This window comes from Phoxinus phoxinus (genome assembly GCF_949152265.1).
Source record: "Phoxinus phoxinus genome assembly, chromosome: 6".
Taxonomy (NCBI): domain Eukaryota; kingdom Metazoa; phylum Chordata; class Actinopteri; order Cypriniformes; family Leuciscidae; genus Phoxinus; species Phoxinus phoxinus.
The window spans coordinates 36,471,438-36,489,692 of record NC_136881.1 but is presented as its reverse complement, the minus strand read 5'-3'; the positions used below and the strand labels follow the sequence as shown (position 1 = coordinate 36,489,692).

At 37.6% G+C, this 18,255-nt stretch overlaps 2 protein-coding genes across 5 annotated transcripts; one reads left to right on the top strand and one right to left on the bottom strand.

The window, feature by feature from the left end:
- Positions 1 to 595: 595 nt before the first annotated feature.
- Positions 596 to 3,310, bottom strand: dpy30 (dpy-30 histone methyltransferase complex regulatory subunit). Of its 2 annotated transcripts, XM_079617096.1 has the most exons (5): positions 3,242 to 3,310; positions 2,905 to 2,945; positions 2,587 to 2,634; positions 2,287 to 2,438; positions 596 to 816 (listed from the first exon to the last, which is right to left on the bottom strand). In XM_079617096.1, the coding sequence occupies exons 1-5, from the start codon at positions 3,249 to 3,251 to the stop codon at positions 744 to 746; spliced, it is 324 nt and encodes a 107-aa protein (XP_079473222.1). In that variant the 5' UTR covers positions 3,252 to 3,310; the 3' UTR covers positions 596 to 743. The 2 variants fall into 2 exon arrangements, with proteins under 2 accessions (XP_079473222.1, XP_079473223.1); XM_079617097.1 differs by lacking the exon at positions 2,587 to 2,634 and having other exon boundaries at positions 3,242 to 3,302.
- A 508-nt stretch (positions 3,311 to 3,818) lies between these two features.
- spast (spastin) lies at positions 3,819 to 17,896 on the top strand. Of its 3 annotated transcripts, none has more exons than XM_079615086.1 (17): positions 3,819 to 4,327; positions 7,255 to 7,338; positions 8,541 to 8,624; positions 9,361 to 9,441; positions 9,547 to 9,707; positions 10,820 to 10,965; positions 11,427 to 11,520; positions 12,018 to 12,092; positions 12,183 to 12,254; positions 14,731 to 14,806; positions 14,890 to 14,981; positions 15,069 to 15,148; positions 15,230 to 15,272; positions 15,944 to 16,023; positions 16,123 to 16,193; positions 16,309 to 16,349; positions 17,298 to 17,785. In XM_079615086.1, the coding sequence occupies exons 1-17, from the start codon at positions 4,000 to 4,002 to the stop codon at positions 17,421 to 17,423; spliced, it is 1,734 nt and encodes a 577-aa protein (XP_079471212.1). In that variant the 5' UTR covers positions 3,819 to 3,999; the 3' UTR covers positions 17,424 to 17,785. The 3 variants fall into 3 exon arrangements, with proteins under 3 accessions (XP_079471212.1, XP_079471214.1, XP_079471213.1); XM_079615087.1 differs by having other exon boundaries at positions 3,822 to 4,327; positions 9,553 to 9,707; XM_079615088.1 differs by lacking the exon at positions 9,361 to 9,441 and having other exon boundaries at positions 17,298 to 17,896.
- The last annotated feature ends 359 nt before the right edge of the window (positions 17,897 to 18,255 follow it).

The window sequence follows — 18,255 nt, the reverse complement described above, 5'->3', positions numbered from 1 at the left end:
CATCATACTCAATGTAAAGACTATCTATTATCACTTAATATTAGTCTACATGTTCTGAAACTAATTGAAAACATGGTTGGTTGGTTGTATATTGTGCTGAGAGTCATTTGCTGTAAAATGATCCCCTCTCAGTTTAATACATCTGCATTTCTTTTTTTATCAGCTGTTACGTGAATGAAATGATGTTTAATACACTGCTTTATGAAAACAGAGAGCTTTATTGGCCATGGTGATTTCAGCTGCTGAGAAACGTGAGCGCTTTAGGATTTTTCTTTTTTGCATATGCTGAGTGTGTCTAATCTTTATACAGAAGGAGGAAATTATATTTACTACGGATTCAAATTTGAATTGTTTTTGTATGTTCACAGTTAAATGAAATTGTTTCCCTCACTAGTTTTTGTCTGTTATTGTCATGCACAGTGCTTGGTGTCGTGTAATAAAATATCAAGCAAATAAAAGGGGAATGAAGCCGAGCTGGATTTTTTTGTATATGATAAGCCACATGTCTAACACAGTTTGTATGCGAATGTAAACTTTTGTGTTAAAAAATAATAATATTCTCAAACAAAGAAAAACCACACCATTGAAACGTACATCACTGCTTGAACATTTTATTAGTTTAAAAAACTACAGTAACATCGGGAAACAAACAATCTGAAGAGCGTGACACCATTACATTTAAATTCACAACACACGAAAAAAAAAGAAAAAAAAGATGAAATCCTAAGTCTTCCGCTGTGCCTTTAATTCCGTTCCTCAAACTGGGACTTGTTCTTCAGTAAGAATGCCGCTAAAAACTCGATGGGATTTGGAGGCCTGAAGGAAGATGGACAGTGAGATTAGATGCATGTTCTTCATTTATACAACAAGTAAGGACATTTCATTGCGATTATATATATTATATTGCGATTCTTGTATATTCATATTATTTCATTTATATATGCGAGGGCTAAATTTTAAAATATCAAACACTGATGGTAGACACTCCTTTGTTATATATATATATATATATATATATATATTTTGTTTTTTGTTTTTTTTGTAGTACCTTTCAAACAGCAGTGGACCTCAAGATGACTTAAAATTAGAGATGCACTGATATATATTGGTATAATAATAATCGATATTGGCCGATAAAAGCAATTATTATCAGCCAATTGTATCTTGTCAAACTGCAAGTCATACTGTGTGTGAAGTAAATCTCTGGTGTTGAATTTAGGGCTTTCGTTCAAGTTAATAGTGACTATAAAGCAGGCTCTATTTGACCCTGTGAATCACCCGTAGTTGAAGCCAGGATTGTCAGGTCTGCGTTTTTTTCCCAACACCAAACATTATTTGTAGAGTCTCCCATTCAATAATCTCAAAGAGCTTTGTGCTCGGTTACTTCGGATAAGAAGCAAAGTCACAGCATTCAAATTATGTCCATTTTATCACGAAATTCAAACAATAAATGGCATTTTGACGCTCATAAATGTGACGTGACAGATCTGTAGAGCCTCAGATGAAGTCTTTTCTTCCCCTTTAACACAAATTATAGCAAGAAAAAAACATGCATGAACATCAGAAGATATGTTGAACTTGCCAGACTGTATCGTGTCTCATGTAATCACTCAATATAAGTGTTTAAACCACGGAGAGACGTCAATAAAACTGCTTGAGAACAATGTCACTTAACATTGTATTTACCTCAGGAAAGTTTTCCAATGTTCACAGTTCATTAGTTATCTAAATAAAATAAAAACACTTGAGAGGATCTTATTTACTGTTAATTATATATGTTTGATTTAATACATTTGTCATGAAGACAAGCGTTTCTGAAAACGACCTCATGTGCAACCGAGTTGTATACAAACATTTCAGTTTTTATTTGTGTAATTATTATTATATCTGAAAATAAATACCAGTTGAATATAATAGCTGTTATTCATTTTAATTATAGTAATGTACCAAATGAGAGGGTTCCCTGTATAGTAGTTTGCCGCATTATTTGGGAGAGATTTTCTTCAAACTATTGGCATCGGCAGATATCATTCTGAATAATCGGCTATCGGTATCAGCGTAGAAATGTAGTATCGGTGCATATCTACTTAAAATTATTTAAAATAAGACAAAACAAGCATTAAAATAACTCAAACTCAAGATATTTCGTTATTTTTTATAGCAGATATACCTCTTTTAGTTAGGGGTTTGAAGTCAAAGTGGTTGAGATACACTGGTTTAGGGCAATCGTGATCCATACAATGACATGAATTTTTACATTTGGAAGAACGGTGCATTGACACAGACCTTTCCTTGGCCAGAACCGACAAGCCCTGCAGGAGAATAGGAACCACCGTCTGGTCCAGATACGCTCGCGTAGGAAGCGTCTGCAGGGTCTGAGGGTCCACCTTCAGTTTGGTGACTTTTTCAGAAGTTGTTTTCTCATTCTCCACTATTCTCTAGAGGAACACACAGAAGCCTAGCCGTTATACTACAATCATAGAGAACTAATGCTTTATTCACATTGCAACCAATTCGGAAACCGTTTATCAAAGAAGATTCTCAATATTAATTCAACTTCCTCAAATTTAAGTACTGATGTTGTACCTGGATGTTTTCAGTGAGGCCATATTCTGCATGAGGATTTTCTGGGACCTAACATAAACAAGAAACATCTTGTGTTTTGCTTATTGTCTATTTTGTTTTTATTCCTCTATCTTATTCCCTTTTAATTTATTGTGATTTAAACTAAATTGTGATTTTTTTTTTATTCATTGTTCAGCACTTTTGTCAACCTCGGTTGTGTTTAAATATGTGGTCTATAAATAAACATTTGATTGATTGATCAACTGATCAAGAAAAAGTGACAAAGTGCTTCACTCGGATGAAATGAAATAGAGAATGAAATTGTGCAGTGATACTCACAGCAGTGTGTCCCTCCATGCTCTGCTCAGCATCAGTGTGTTCTGTTAGAATCAAAATTAAATTACAGTAGTTTGTTAATAACAAGTTTAAGAACTCATGCACAGTACTACATTATATACGAGTAGTGATATGTTGATGTAAAGTCAAATACTGTAGTAGTGAATGGCGGGATTCAATGAGCCGCTGCAGCACAACGCTACCAATAACACACAATCAACCGTTTGCCAAGAACTACAACTCTCCCTACAGTATGCTAACATTGACGATGTCTAAAAATATAACCACTGCACAATTACTGAGTGTAAAATAAACCACAAAGCTCAGAAACAGCACTTACCGTCCGCCATAGTTTGTTGTTGGTTTCTACGCTGTTGGCGTTGCGCATGCGCAAAACACAAGCTTGACTGACGCTAGAGTACGTTCTAAAACGGGCGGGGCTTGTCGGCCAGACGTTGCCGCTGATTGGTCAGGTACGATTGGTTAAACTATTTTCTCTGTATTTAATTGTGTACAGTGTTTCTCAGTTATTGATATTTACTCATATAATTGGGGTGTAAAACATTTCCTAGAAGCTGCTGAAACCAAACGTGATCACGTGACATCTGTTACCGTTCCAGTCAGACGTTTGTTTTTACGAGATATGGATAATGAATATGGATACTTAAAGATATGGATACTTTCCGTAGTACAAATGTCTCCAAAATTATGCAAAAATTGCATAAAAAATAAAAAGATGTCAGAGTATAATAAAACAAAATAAAACAAAGGGAGGAAAAGCTGCTTCACTTCATTCATAGCTTCATAAAATAGTACATTTTTAGTAACTGCTTAAGGTTATGTATAAAAAATAAATGGTTTGGAGCCAGACCGTTTCATTTATAATATTTTTATAACATCTGTCGCCCAATGCCAGCGACGCGCGATGTGGTGCACGTCATTAGCGCGAGACCGTATTCACAACACACACACACACAACAGTGACTTCCGCGATCGATGCTGGCCAAAACAAACCGGAGAACCGACATCGCAGAGAAGAAAAACTCTTCGTTGTCAAACACCCGGCCCATTATGGTATGGGGAGCCCGAATAGGGTGAATGAATTCTGGGGACAGAGCGAGACAACGAGGATCAGCGCGTGCGGCAGGACGCACCTGCGCACAGGTGTGTGACGGAACCGGCCGGAGTCCGCTGTTGCTGGACCGGCTGCGCTCCTTCACCCGAACCCTCGCCCGGCTCCCGCTGTCCCTGCTCCGGGCTCTGCTCCTGCTTCTCCTGTGCCTGTTCCGGCAGACCCGGCAAACCATGGCGGCCAAAGATCGCGCCTCCGACGGATGCGACGAGACCGGAGAGCTGATACGAAACTATCACAAACAAGCGTTTGAGTTCATTTCTTTGGCTCTGCAGATCGACGAGGATGACAAAGGTATCAGTTTTTTATTACTATTCTATAAATATGCTGTGTATATAAAAAAATATGTGTGAAAGTTAACTGTCCTCTTACAAATTAGCCTACCTAACGTTAAGTAACGTTAGTGTACATGTACCCTGGAATATATAATCATGAATACTTCAGTTATTATGAATGATTATGACTGAGTAATGACGATGATTATTATATAGTAAAATATGTGTGAAAGTTAACTGTCCCCTTACAAATGAACCTAACGTTACATAAGTAGTTTGTGTACCATGGGATATAGAATTATGAATACTTTACAGTTATTATTATTATGAGTAATGATGATGATTAGGCTATTAGTATTATTATCATCATTATATAAGGTTTTTATCTTTTAGTTATATTCATTTTATCTTTATGCACAGTATTTTCAACTTTGTTTTGGTGTTCCTGGTTCTCATTTGCTAGTGTAGTAAGTTATGTAACCTATAAACATTGTTTTTTATAGCACTGTGCAATGCTGCATTGTATGGGATTTTTTGGGGGGTCGATGTTACTTTAGAGACCCAACAAAAGTCACTATTTATCTGTAATCCCGATATTATGAAACTGAAAATCAATTAAAGTTGAAAAATGTGTATATAAGCACAGTAATCACGGTGGTAGCATGGTATTACCATTACCACGGGACTTTTTGTACTAGCCTATATTCCAGCACTGTAAAGCAGTTCTGGTGTTGCTTTTACTTTCACTTCGCCTGTTCAGAAGGATCCTGCACTTGGTGTGACCCATTGGTTTGAAGTGTTGAAGTGTTTAGACTCTTGACTGAGATGACCTAGATTGACATAGATCAGATGTTGGACGCCAGCCATGATAACCCCGGTCAGTAGAGCGGCTCAGCACACAGTGTTGTCGAGCCCAGATCCCTGAGGTCAGAGGAGTTGCGAGGCCTGATTCAGGTTGACATCTTTAGTCGAGTGGAAAACGAGGCGGCATGTACTGACACTCTGTGAAGAACCCAATCACAAGGCTGTCCTTATATTGTTATATCATTGCATCTGCTTATCATGTCTTTCTTTTGGCCCTGTTTACACCTGGTATTAAAGGATCACTCCACTTTTTTGTGTGTGGAAATAGGCTCATTTTAACTCCCCTAGAGTAAACTGTTGAGTTTTACCGTTTTCGAATCCATTCAGCCGAACTCCGGGTCTGGCGGGAGCACTTTTAGCATAGCTTAGCATAGATCATTGAATCTGATTAGACCGTTAGCATCTCTCTCAAAAAAATGACCAAAGAGTTTCGATATTTTTCCTATTTAAATCTTGACTCTTCTGTAGTTACATCGTGTACTAAGACCGACAGAAAATTAAAAGTTTTTCGATTTTCTAGGCCAATATGACTAGGAACTATCAGCCGGAAACTGAAGCTTCCCCGGGGGCCGCCATTCATTTTAGCGTCACTTTGACAGCGAATAACTTTACATCTGAGGCGTTTAAAGACTCCATTTGTCCATTATTTATTTCTAATGAAACACGGCAATGTATAAAAGGCTCCATACCTTGTATCTTACGTTATGGCCCCGTAGAAGCTGTTTTTGTAAAAATAGGCTAACGATTGCGTCATAACCACTCGACTCTCTGTCGCACAGTCGAGAAATTACCGTATAGACCGGCGGAGAAGCTCGCAAGGAATCGGGGGACGTGGAGGCATAAAGTCAAGGGAGAAGCCCATAGAGAGTGATAAAGTTGATCCTGCTGCTAGCTCATGGACAGCTAATGCTCACGCTCTCCGTCTCTGCGAGACTCGGAAGGGAATGATTCAGATTTCTCTCGGCACAGCTACTAGAAGACTGACAGCTGTCAGACAGGCTCACGTCACATCTACGTCGTCAAGCTCAGTTTGAGCCTGCGCAGTTCGCCCGGCCATCAGGAAGTGAGCGCTTCTAATGGGCTTTTCTCCGTTGAAACCTATGGGGTCGCTGTGTCCATCTTCTTATATACTGTCTATGGTTGGAAGTTACCGAGCTGGGGACTATTTTCAGGCGCTGCGTAATATCATTGCGTTTTGGTCGATAGGATCACATGTGGACGCCGCCTGATGTGTAAACATTATGGGAAACGCGCTAGCCAGACGGGATTTAACCCACTGTTAAAATGTTCTTAAACGATAGTTTAAAACCTACTTTTTACCAGGGTTTTTACACATGTAATTTTTTTAAGTGGATTTGAACCATGCAATGTTGTTTAGCAACAGTCAACCAATCATAAACGGCCTAAGTAAAATATTGCAATAGTCTTAAAAACTTTGGTCTTACATTTTTTTTTTTATACAAAAATAATTATTTATGGTCAGAAATCGATACACTACCATTTAAAAAGTTTGGGGTCAGAAAAAAAAAGAAATCATTTTATTAAACTAGGAGGATGCATTAAATTGATCAAAGAAGACAGTTAAATACTTATAATGTTAAGAAATTATTTATTTTATCAATAAATGCTTTTCTTTTGAAGTTTCATCAAAAAAAGTTTCCACAAAAATATATTTTCACATGATTTATTGTGACCTGGATTTGTTCCATTCGTCATATCTCAGGACATTATGTTGTTTGTCGCTCTGTAGTCTCATTGTGTGCCAGCGGCATCAGTGAAAACAAAGAACTCTGTTCAATATATTCATCAGCCGCTTCTCAATCCCATCATGCCCTGGGTCATAATGGCTGGGCCGTCATGCATGACTGTTAGCACGTACTGTTTTATTTCCAGAGCATCTTTCCTACTAAAACATTGGCATCAAAATATAAACAACAAATGTGCGATGTAACTTGTATGTGAAAGTTTGACAGTGGTGCTCTGAACCCCAGGCGTGTTGCTCAGGAGTTGCAGTGTTAGTGTTGTGTGTGTACAACCCCTCCAGGACCGAGAGTGATCTGTACGCTGTCTGACCTGTTGCAGGTGATAAGGACAAGGCGGTGCAGTGGTACAGGAAAGGCATCGCTGAACTGGAGAAGGGCATCTGTATCCAGGTCACTGGAGCTGGTGAGATTATTCAGTCATATCGATTTCCGTTAGTGTGTAAACAAACTATGTGATGTGTTTTAATTACATTAGCTTTCACGATTTATTTCGAGACCGTGTGTGTGTGTGTGTGTGTGTGTGTGTGTGTGTGTGTGTGTGTGTGTGTGTGTGTGTGTGTGTGTGATTGTGCGTATATATGTGTGTGTGTGTGTGTGTGTGTGTGTGCGCGCGTGTTTGTTTGTGTGTGTGTTGGCACTATTTAACCCTATTTTTCTTTACTATACACTGTTGTGAAGTCTCTTCTCACTAAAGCTGGATTTATTGGATAAAAAAAACAGTAATATTGTGAAATATTATTAAAATTTAAAATTATGGTTTTCTATTTGATGCTGTATTTGTATATATTTAAAATTGTATTTATTTGATCAAAGCTGAATTTTCAGCATCATTACGCCAGTCTTCAGTGTCACATGATCCTTCAGAAATCACTCTAATATGATGTTTTGAGGCTCAAGAAACATTTCTGATTATTATCAATATTGAAAACAAAAGCAGTTTTTTCTGCTTCATATTTTTGTGGAAACCATGATGATTTTTTTTCAGGATTCGTTGATTAATAGAAAGAACAGCATTTAACTAAAAAACCTTTTGACATTGTAAATGTTTTTACTCTCAGTTTTGATCAATTTAATGCATCCTTGCTGAATAAAATGCATTTCTTAAAAAAAAAAAAAAAAAAAAAAAAATCCCCCTACAAAATGTATTGAATTAAAATGTCATCATTTATTTACCATCATGCTTTTCCAGACTCATGTCACTTTCTTTTCTTCCTTTTTACACAAATATGATTTGTGATATGAAAGTCTATCATTTTAGTCTAAAAAAGTCTAAAATGAGTTTTTGTCAGAGTATCATAGAATTGGCCATATGACTTGTGCATCGTTTCTAATGGTGACATTTATTTAAGAGTTTCGGTGATTCAACCGCTTACATTTCTTTATTTCGCTCACATTTCGATCCGTTCGTCACACAAAGCTCTAAACCACTTTCATGGTGTCTCATCTTCTACTTATGTTATATTGAAAATTGATAAGAATATTCTTCTTGAATATGGAAGAACAACATGAGGGTGAGGAAATGATGACAGATTTGTCATGTCTGTGTGAAGTATGCCTTAAAGCGTTTTTGTAGGGCTTGATAGGTCTTCATCTGGCTCATTTCAGGCGAGAAGGCAAAGAGAGCCAGAAAGCTTCAGGACAAAATGATCAGCAACCTCACCATGGCCAAAGACCGGCTGGAGCTTCTGGGTAAGCGGAGACAGTGACGTGACGTGTGTGTGTGTGTGTGGATTCATCAACTCTAATAAGAGATGATGTCATGTGTTGTGCTTGTGCTCTATATCCTACACACGGGTGTGTTAAAACGGGTGTGTTAAAGTTCACACGCTTCACTTTTATTGCATGCGCATCACACACTGTTCTTATTCCTCCATAATCAGCATTTAACACTTTCTGTGTGTGTTTCTGCTTCGGTTCTTGTGGGAATCGGTTTAAGAAATGTATCCCGAACATGCCCAGATCACCTCAAAAACAGAAGGAAAAAAATCTAATTGCATTTTGCTCAACGAGTATGAAGACTATTTCATTTGATTTGATTGTTTGTGACATTTTTATGATACAATTTTAATTACAAGCACATTTTCCACCAAAATTGTCATTCTCTGTATGGCAAAAAATATATGTATAATATATATATTGCTTTTTATTTATAATATTGATATCAACTAAACAGTAAATTACAGTTTTTTACTGTACTATTGCGGCAGTAAAATGTGAATAATTGTCATGTAATAATAAAAGGATAGGCTTCAACTTTGCAAAATAATATTTCTCTTCCTTTATTATGTATTTTGAGGTGAAATGTGACTTGGACATGTCTTTCACGCTCTGTAGCTTCGGTTCTGCTTTATTATTTTACTCTGGAGGTTTTGTTTCCCTTTAAATGTCTTCCTCTCTGTCTGTTTCCTGTTCTGCAATCACAAAGGCAAACTGGTTTCAAAGTCTCCAGCAGAGGGCTTTTCTGATCACACCGGCCTTTCTTTCTCCAACGGGAACCTGCGTCCAGGTGGGTGTTTGGGGGATTCTGGGAGATCTGTGTGTGCTGCATAAGAAGGCGATCAGAGAGACTCTAGAGTGACATTTCTGTTTATGTACGAGCATGTGTTTGTAGTTGCAGGCGGTGGAGCGGTTTCCAAAAAGAAGACCACTCTCACAATCTCAAGTCAATCCCACCTGCGGCCCAAAATCACTCCCAAATCTGCCCAGAATGCATCTGGCCTGCACCGCGCGCCTTCGGCCAGCGGCAGGACCGGCCCTCAGAACAACCAGAAGGTTCGTCTCAGACTTCAGACTGTCTGCACATCGTAACTTCTTCAGGACGAGTGCCACCTTAAATCCAATCCAACTTTATTTGTAAAGCACATTTAAAACAACCAAGTTTGACCAAAGTGCTGGACATTGACATAATTTCAGACAGATTATAAACACATGAGTAACAAAAACAAACATTTAACAAGGGACAAACTAGATAATAAAAAAGCAGAATACAACTCTCAATCAGGTTTAAAGGCCAGTGAATAAAAGTGAGTTTTAAGTCATAATTTAAAAACGGCTGCCTTAAAGAGATAGTTTGGCCAAATTTTTTATTCATTTAAAAATATAAAAATTGTAAAATATAAAATTAATTAATATAAAAATGTGCTGGTAATTTACTCAACCTCAGGTCATCTGAGATGCAGGTGTATTTTTCTCTCTCCAGTTGAACAGTAAAGAAGTGGTATTTGGTGATTTGTATAATGCAAGTCGATGGCTGCCGTCACTTTGAGAGTAAAAAAAAAACATACATAGGCAAAAAAAATGAACACCCGTGGCTCCTGACGATACATTGAGGTATTATGAAGCGATATGATCGGTCTGTGCAAGAAACTGAACATTATTTACAACATTACCTGTAATCCACAGCCTCTGCAAAACGGCTCTGAGCGCGTTAACTTCCTGTCCTGTCGCATAATGACGAATGTGCGGGAGCTCAAACATTGAGAATCTGATGAACTGATTTTGATGAACAATACAACATACGCATCCTACCTCTCTCTTGTAAACAAACACAGCATCAGCTCACGTGTGTTTTTGCTCGTCATTTTGCAACAGGAAGCTCGCGCTGCAGTTCCTAACTGGTGTGAACACACACACTCTGCTCTGGACCGTTTGCCGAGGCCGTGGATTACAGGTGATAATGGTGTAAATAGTGTTCAGTTTCGCTGCATAAGACCTCAATGTATCGTCAGAAGCCACGGGTATTAGTTTTGTTTCGCTTGTATATTAACAGTAAATTAACAGCAAATTTTAATTTTTAAGGTGAACTATCCCTTTAAGATTATGTAGGCAGCTCATTAGTTTTGGAACGGAGCACATATGGCTGAACTTTGTTGTGGTGTGTGTAGGGGCCTTCGGCAAAAGGAGGTGTCAGACATAACGTGAAAGCCAGCAGCGCTGCCGCTGCGTCACCTCAGAGGAAAAGAGACATGAAGAACTTCAAAAACGTGGACAGCAAACTGGCCGACCTCATCCTCAACGACATTGTAGACAGGTAGCAGTACAACCGTTCAGATCAAGCATGTAGAATATGGATGCGTCAATCATTGTCAGAAATTGTTTGTATATGAATTTTTTTGAAAAAGATACTTCGGTAAATATTGCTGTTGGACAATGTTATTATATGAATGCATATAAATGATTCGATTCTGTATGTGATTTTTGTAATGGAAAAGATACATTAAGTTTATTGCATCTAAAAGTGATCTATTTAAACAATTTTAGAGCACATGAATAAATATGTAATACTATATATAAATCTAAGATATTTTAATAGATATAGTGTCCACAAAAATACTAAGCAGCTACACTTTTTCAACATTGATAATATTAAATGTTTCTTGAACACCAAATCAGCATTTCTGAAGGATTATGTGACAAATATTGAGATGTTTTTTGAGAAAATGGTGATGTTGACATTGAGGCTGATGGTTTGTGTGTTTGTGTTTGTCTCAGCGGGGCAGCGGTGCGGTTTAATGACATAGCAGGGCAGGATTTGGCGAAGCAGGCGCTGCAGGAAATCGTTATCCTTCCTGCTCTTCGTCCAGAGGTCTGTCTGCACACCTGTACACATCTTTATACTTGATTCTGATTGGTTGAGCTGTGTTAGAAGCCGTAGTAAATGACTCAACAAACACACACCTGTGACCGCATTACATTAGTGTTGCTGCGTAACTGCCGTTTGTGATTCTTTGTTGCTGCATGTTGCTTAGCAACCTCTTTGGAACTACATTGCTTGGCGAAGGAATAAATGTGTTATAAAGTTATATTTTTTGTTGCTGGTGTTTATTTTATGAATAAAATAAATATTTTAATGAATATTTTTATGGATTAACCGTTGTATAAAAGCAATAAGCCCCGCAAAGCCGTGTGTTACAGTTGATTTAGAACAGCAAATTAGCGTCTGCTTTAAGACATGCTTTTTTTTTTTTAACTAGCACAAACCTTAGTAAACCACTTTGCGGGACAAAACTGGTATTCTGTATAGAAAAACTGGCATTGTTAGATTTATCGTGTTTATAATGACATTTCTGCTGATGTTCACAGCTGTTTACTGGTCTCAGAGCTCCTGCCAGAGGACTCCTGCTCTTCGGCCCCCCTGGCAATGGGAAGACCATGCTGGTAAAACACAAAAAATTACTTCTTTTTAGATTAATGTATGTTTTTATGCCACGAGAATAGAGCTATATTGATCTTTCCATTTCCTCACAGGCAAAAGCTGTTGCGATGGAATCTAATGCTACGTTCTTCAACATCAGCGCTGCCAGTCTCACCTCCAAATATGTGAGTGATCATGAGATGTTTCTTAGAGACGGTCTACAGTTAGACTAATGAACTGTCATTGTTTATTTGGGGCCAAACACTGAAGGAATCTTCTTCTTCTTCTGATGAAAATATCGTCCAAAATTTGTGTCTGTCTTTGTGGTTTATTCCGATTCTGATGATATTCCATTTTTCATAACTTTGCTTGTCCAGTAGGGGTGTAACGGTACGTGTATTCGTACCGGACCGTTTCGGTACAGCACTTTCGGTACGGTGCACATGTGTACCGAATGCAATCATTCACGTAAATTAGGCTAGTTTTGTGTGCGGAACATAGGTCAATTCCGGGTTTCCACACGAACATATTAAGTGTCGGAAGTCTCCGCGTTGCACTGATTAAATCTGATTAATCGTTTTTGTGATTCAAATACATGTAAAATATTACCATAACATCTGTCTTCCTGTGTGCGGAAATTTATGTTGCTGTGACAACGAAACACGTGCACACGCGCCTGTGTTAAGAGCGCTTGTAGCTCCGTGCGCGCTGATGCACTCATCTGTGGACATTTCCGAATGCCTTTCTGTTAAAAGCGGGCTTTCCACACAAACAAACGTACATGTGTCATTAGTATGAGAAAAAAAATTGGATTTTAACTCGGGTCGGGCTCGGACATAAATATCGCATAAATAAAGATCACCACATACACGGCACGCTCGCTTTAGCCCAGCCTCTCGCTAGCAGCGTCATGGCCAATATTGGTTTGAGAGTATTTTATTTAGTGGAGAACTTTGCAGCAGTATTTTATTTCTTATTCTTTTTTTATTTGATATATTTTCTATTTATTAGCCTATATTTTATTTAAAAAGTGTGTTTAAAAAAAGTGTAAACAAATTGTTAAAAAAAAGTTTATAGTAAACAACCAGCAGTTTAATGTTTTGCATTTCTTTCCCTTACTGTACCTTAAAATGAACCGAACCGTGACTTTAAAACTGAGGTATGTACCGAACCGTGATTTTTGCGTACCGTTACACCCCTAAGCATTTTGAAATATATGAAAAACAGTTTTTTTGGTCACACTTTAGATTAGAGTCCAATTCTCACTATTAACTATGACTTTTGCCTCAATAAACTCCCAATTACTGCTTATTAATAGTAAGGTAGTTGTTAAGTTTAGGTATGGTAGGACTAAGGGATGTAGAATATGGTCATGCAGAATAAGGCATTAATAAGTTCTTTATAAGTACTAATAAAGAGCCAATATCCTAGTAATATGCATGCTAATAAGCAACTAGTTAATAGTTCGAATTAGACCGTAAACTAAAGTTTTACCCCTTTTTTTGGCTATTCCTCCAAATCTTTTTGTTCAAAATGGCCTCAGATGATCTTTGGATCAAACCGCTCAGAAACGACCAGAAATTTTTTAATTTTTACTATCATTACTGACAAACACCTTTGCAAAGTTGACTGGATCAGTGTTTGTTGTCCTGTGCTATTTCTGCTTAGCATGCTAATCATAAGCTATTCTTCCGAATATGGCTTGAGGGTCGTCAGGCAAACTAAGGTTACGTTAACAACTAAGTTAGCTTAGCATGTGAAATAATTAGCATGTAACTAATGCATCTGCGCTACTTTTGTCAATGTAAACACCTGCTAGACGGACGTCTTTAAAGGGGTGGTATAATTCCCTTTTCACAAGATGTAAAATAAATGTCCCCAGAGTGTGTGTGTGTGTGTGTGTGTGAAGTTTTAGCTCAAAACACCCCACAGATATTTTTATATAGCATGTTAAAGTTGTCACTTTTTGAGGGTGAGCAAAAACGCACCGTTTTTGTGTCTGTCCCTTTAAATGCAAATGAGCTGCTGCTCCCGGCACAGGGGGCGGAGCTTCAACAGCTCGTGTCCTGTTACCTCACACACACATGCACTGTAAAGTTCAAAAACGTTTAGCCTTTTATGTTCAAACCGGATTCAAACAATGATGGAGAGACTCAGGAAGAAGTGACAACATGTAGAAGCAACAAGACATTTCTGATTGGTTAGTTGATGAATTTATGTAGCTTGTGTGGAGTTATCTTCTAGTCATAGATTAGCATATTCTGTCTTGATAATCTATAAATCGTGTTCCGCGGGCGGGGTTTATGTACATTCTAGGGTTTGTGATGTCACTAACCCGGGAGGAAGCTCTCCCTACCAGCCGTTTGTTGTAGTCCTTAAAAAGCGATTTCTTTAAAAGCAAATATCTCCCTTTGCTTTGAACTTTGAGCGTTGGAACTTGAGTTTATGCTCAAACAGCAACATTACACACCAACTAAAGTTAGAAAATTCAAATCATAATCAGCCACCCCTTTAAATCGCGACACTTGAGTTAAAAGAAGTTCAACACATCTCTAGACTTTTTCCCATTCCACAAAAACGTGTTCTGTGAACCGGCCCAAAGCCATGTGTTATTCTGTCTTAAGAAACTTTATTCATTCATGTTGTTGTGCGTGTGTTCAGGTGGGAGAGGGTGAGAAGCTGGTTCGAGCTTTGTTTGCGGTTGCTAGGGAACTGCAGCCGTCAATCATCTTCATCGGTAAGAACTGTCAGTCAGACTCATGGGTGCTTCAGGACTTGTGTATTGGTGTAAACGTGTCAGTAATGGTGATTTGGATGCAGATGAGATTGACAGTCTGCTGTGCGAGCGGAGAGAGGGCGAGCATGACGCCAGCAGAAGACTCAAAACAGAGTTTCTCATCGAGTTTGATGGAGTGAGTGTGTGCACTTCACATGAAAGTGTTTTCCCGATCACGGGTGACGACGCTCACGGTGTGTGTGTGTGTGTGTGTGTGTTGTAGGTGCAGTCAGGAGGAGATGAGCGTGTGTTAGTAATGGGAGCCACTAACAGACCCCAGGAGCTCGATGAGGCTGTTCTGAGGTACCTTTGGCCTGTAATCTGACACTTTCTTTCAAAGACTTCATCATTCTGCTTCCTCTAATGCACTCGTTTCTCCCACAGGCGATTCGCTAAACGCATTTATGTGGCTTTACCAACAGAGGAGGTACTGTGTTCACACCAGGAATGGGCAAAAGACATTGCTTCTCTTTCACTTCACGAGTGTGAATTTGAATTCAGTTTCTCTAAGTGTAATGCCGTCAAAGCATTTGTCATGGACATCAATATTTTGCCATACAGAATCAACTTTAGTGACATCAAAGTTTGGATTAAGTTATTCTGGGAAATTAAATGTTTTCGCAGCATTTAAAAGTTTGGGTTTGGTAAGATATTTTAATGTTTTTTGAAAGAAGTCTCTTCTGCTCACCAAAGCTGCATTTATTTAATCAAAAATACAGTAAAAAAAGTAATATTCTGAAATAGTGTTACAGTTTTAAATAAATAATTACTCGTCTTCAGTGTCACATGATCCTTCTGAAATCATTCTGATGTCTGATTTGATTTGAAGTAATATTTTTATTGTCACTTTCGAAAAACAATCTTACTGATCCCGAACTTTTGAACAATTATAATTCAATGGGGGATAAAAATATTGGAGTTTCAGACATTGCTTAAACTATTTTAAGAATAATATATAAAATATGTATGTGTATGACAACATATTTATGAGTAGTTCACGCTGAATTAACTGTACAGTTTCTACTTGATTAATGGTAAGTACAGGTGGTAATCAGCTGTGTGTGTGTGTGTGTGTGTGTGTGTTTGTTTGTTTTTCAGTCTCGTTTGGAGGTGCTCAAGAACCTCCTCAGCAAACACAGAAACCCTTTATCTCAGAAAGAGCTGAGTCAGTTAGCCAGGTAAAATACGGGTTCCTATTTATGTCGAGTATGCAAATGAGACTAAAGATTATGAATACTGTGTGTTTAAAAGGGCATTATATTGTAATGTGTTTTCAGGATGACTGAGGGATACTCCGGCAGTGATCTGACATCATTGGCTAAAGACGCTGCTCTCGGTCCGATACGAGGTACGATTGTGAGATGAAGATATTTTATTATGCATCATAATTTTGCCTACTAGACAGTTTGGTTTAGAATTTAACTTTTCGTCAGATAATTATGTCCTGTTCATTCTTAACACAGAACTGAGGCCTGAACAAGTGAGGAACATATCACCCAATGAGGTAAAGCGTTTTCCACTTCTGAATATTAAAGTGTTATATATATATATATATATATATATATATATATATATATATACATACATACCGGTATATATTTATATATAATTTTGTAATAGTTATTTTATTTTTTTCTGCTTTAATTTTAGTTTTTGCTATTTAAAAAAAAATAAAAAAATATGAAGGTTTTATTCATTTTCATTTCAGAAATGAGAAATGTTGCTTTGTCAACTAGCTGCTAACTAACTAATTTTGGGGTATTTTAATTTTATTTATTTATTTATTTATTTCATTAATTTGAATGGTTTTGGATTTAGCTAACTATAATAACCCTGATATGAATTCTCTTATTAAAGAGATAGTTAACCAAACAAAAAAAAACATTCTGTCACCATGTACTGCATATGATGTTTTTCTAAAATGAAAAAACTAAAACAAACCAATTTTACACAAAAGTCAGAGCTAGCTGAGTGTTCATGCTGATAAAAAGACATTTGTACACAAAAATTGAAAGTATTAAGGCCCGTTCACACAAAAGACGATAACTATAAAGATAACTATACAAATCGTTCTCAGTATAAAAGACTAGCAGGGTTCACACCTCAGCTATAACGACAACAGCACAGAGAAACTATATCGCTGGAATCACTTTCAGAACGGTTTTATCCAGCTGATGAACGATCAAAACACAGACAGCCAATCAGAATCCATCCTGCGAGCTCGAGCGTTATAAGTGACAAACACCCGAATAAACACAACGAAATCTTCGTTAAGTTATCGTTCTTGGTGTGAACGGGGCTTTAGAATAATTACAAAATAATTTTAGATCCAAGATGAAAACTGAACGCCACTTGCTGAATTAACATTCTACACTTGATGCTGTTATTTCATGTGCTATTTTTGAACAGTGTGTAACATGCTAAGTTTGTCCCTCGTGTGTTTCTTGTTCAGATGAGGGACATCCGTTTTCCGGACTTCGTGGATTCCCTGAAGAGGATAAAGCGGAGCGTCTGCCCTCAAACGCTGGACCAGTACGTGCGCTGGAACCGAGAGTACGGCGACACCACAGCTGTATGACATCAACACACACTTCAGAACTGCGAGGACGTCGAATGTTTTTTACTTGGAATAAAATAGTCTTTTCTATGACTTTGCTTTTGCTTCTAACCTGGCGACCCGGAGCTTGAGATCTCAGATGTTTCTACAAAATCAAGAAACTTGTTTTCCGAACAAGTTTAAATGTGTAGCGTGATAAAGGTGTTGATGTGTTTTTCTTGACAGTGTGATGTGCTGAAGGATAAGGGTGAAGAATGCACTGCTTGATCTTGTTATTAATCTTCAAATTTATATTTACAGACACTAGGGGGCATCAATTGAGACTGTATGTCAATGTCTTCCCAAAGAACCAATAACATGATACTGCTCCGTGTACAAATGTTTTCAGCTGCGTTTTTAATGTCAAATTTTGAAATGTTTGCAGTGAGCCGTTGAGCAACGGTTTGATTCATTTGTAAAGTGCATTGCAGGTTTATATAAAGATTGTACTTACTGAGTTGGTGTTAAATGATGCTTTATATTTATAAAAATGAAATTACTTTATATTAGTTTACTTTTTAGTTAGGCAATAATTTATACTTATTCTATTATTAATTATGCAGTTATAGTCAGAGTAATTTCTGCCATAAAGTGAACCGGTCCTTTTCAAAAGGACGTCTCCTGCTTCCATCCTCTGCAAACCAGTCTTTTTAAAAACTGAATACAGGGTTTCTGCAGGTCTTAAAGTCATTTCACGTTTACACAAATTAAGGTCTTAAATTGGAGAAGAAAGTCTTGAATTCATAAAGTTATGGCATTAAATGTTGCATGCATTGCAAACAAATTATTTAGTAGGCTACAAATATTGAAAAAA

Excerpts from the sequence above, each read along its gene's own strand:
- dpy30 (XM_079617096.1), bottom strand. Across the intron at positions 2,635-2,904 it reads GCATGGAGGGACACACTGCT|GTCCCAGAAAATCCTCATGC; the intron begins GTGAGTATCACT and ends TGTTTATGTTAG. Across the intron at positions 2,439-2,586 it reads GCCTCACTGAAAACATCCAG|AGAATAGTGGAGAATGAGAA; the intron begins GTACAACATCAG and ends GTGTTCCTCTAG.
- spast (XM_079615086.1), top strand. The coding sequence starts at position 4,000 with ATGAATTCTGGGGACAGAGCGAGACAACGAGGATCAGCGCGTGCGGCA. Across the intron at positions 11,521-12,017 it reads TTCCTGCTCTTCGTCCAGAG|CTGTTTACTGGTCTCAGAGC; the intron begins GTCTGTCTGCAC and ends TGATGTTCACAG. Across the intron at positions 14,982-15,068 it reads TTCTCATCGAGTTTGATGGA|GTGCAGTCAGGAGGAGATGA; the intron begins GTGAGTGTGTGC and ends TGTGTGTTGTAG.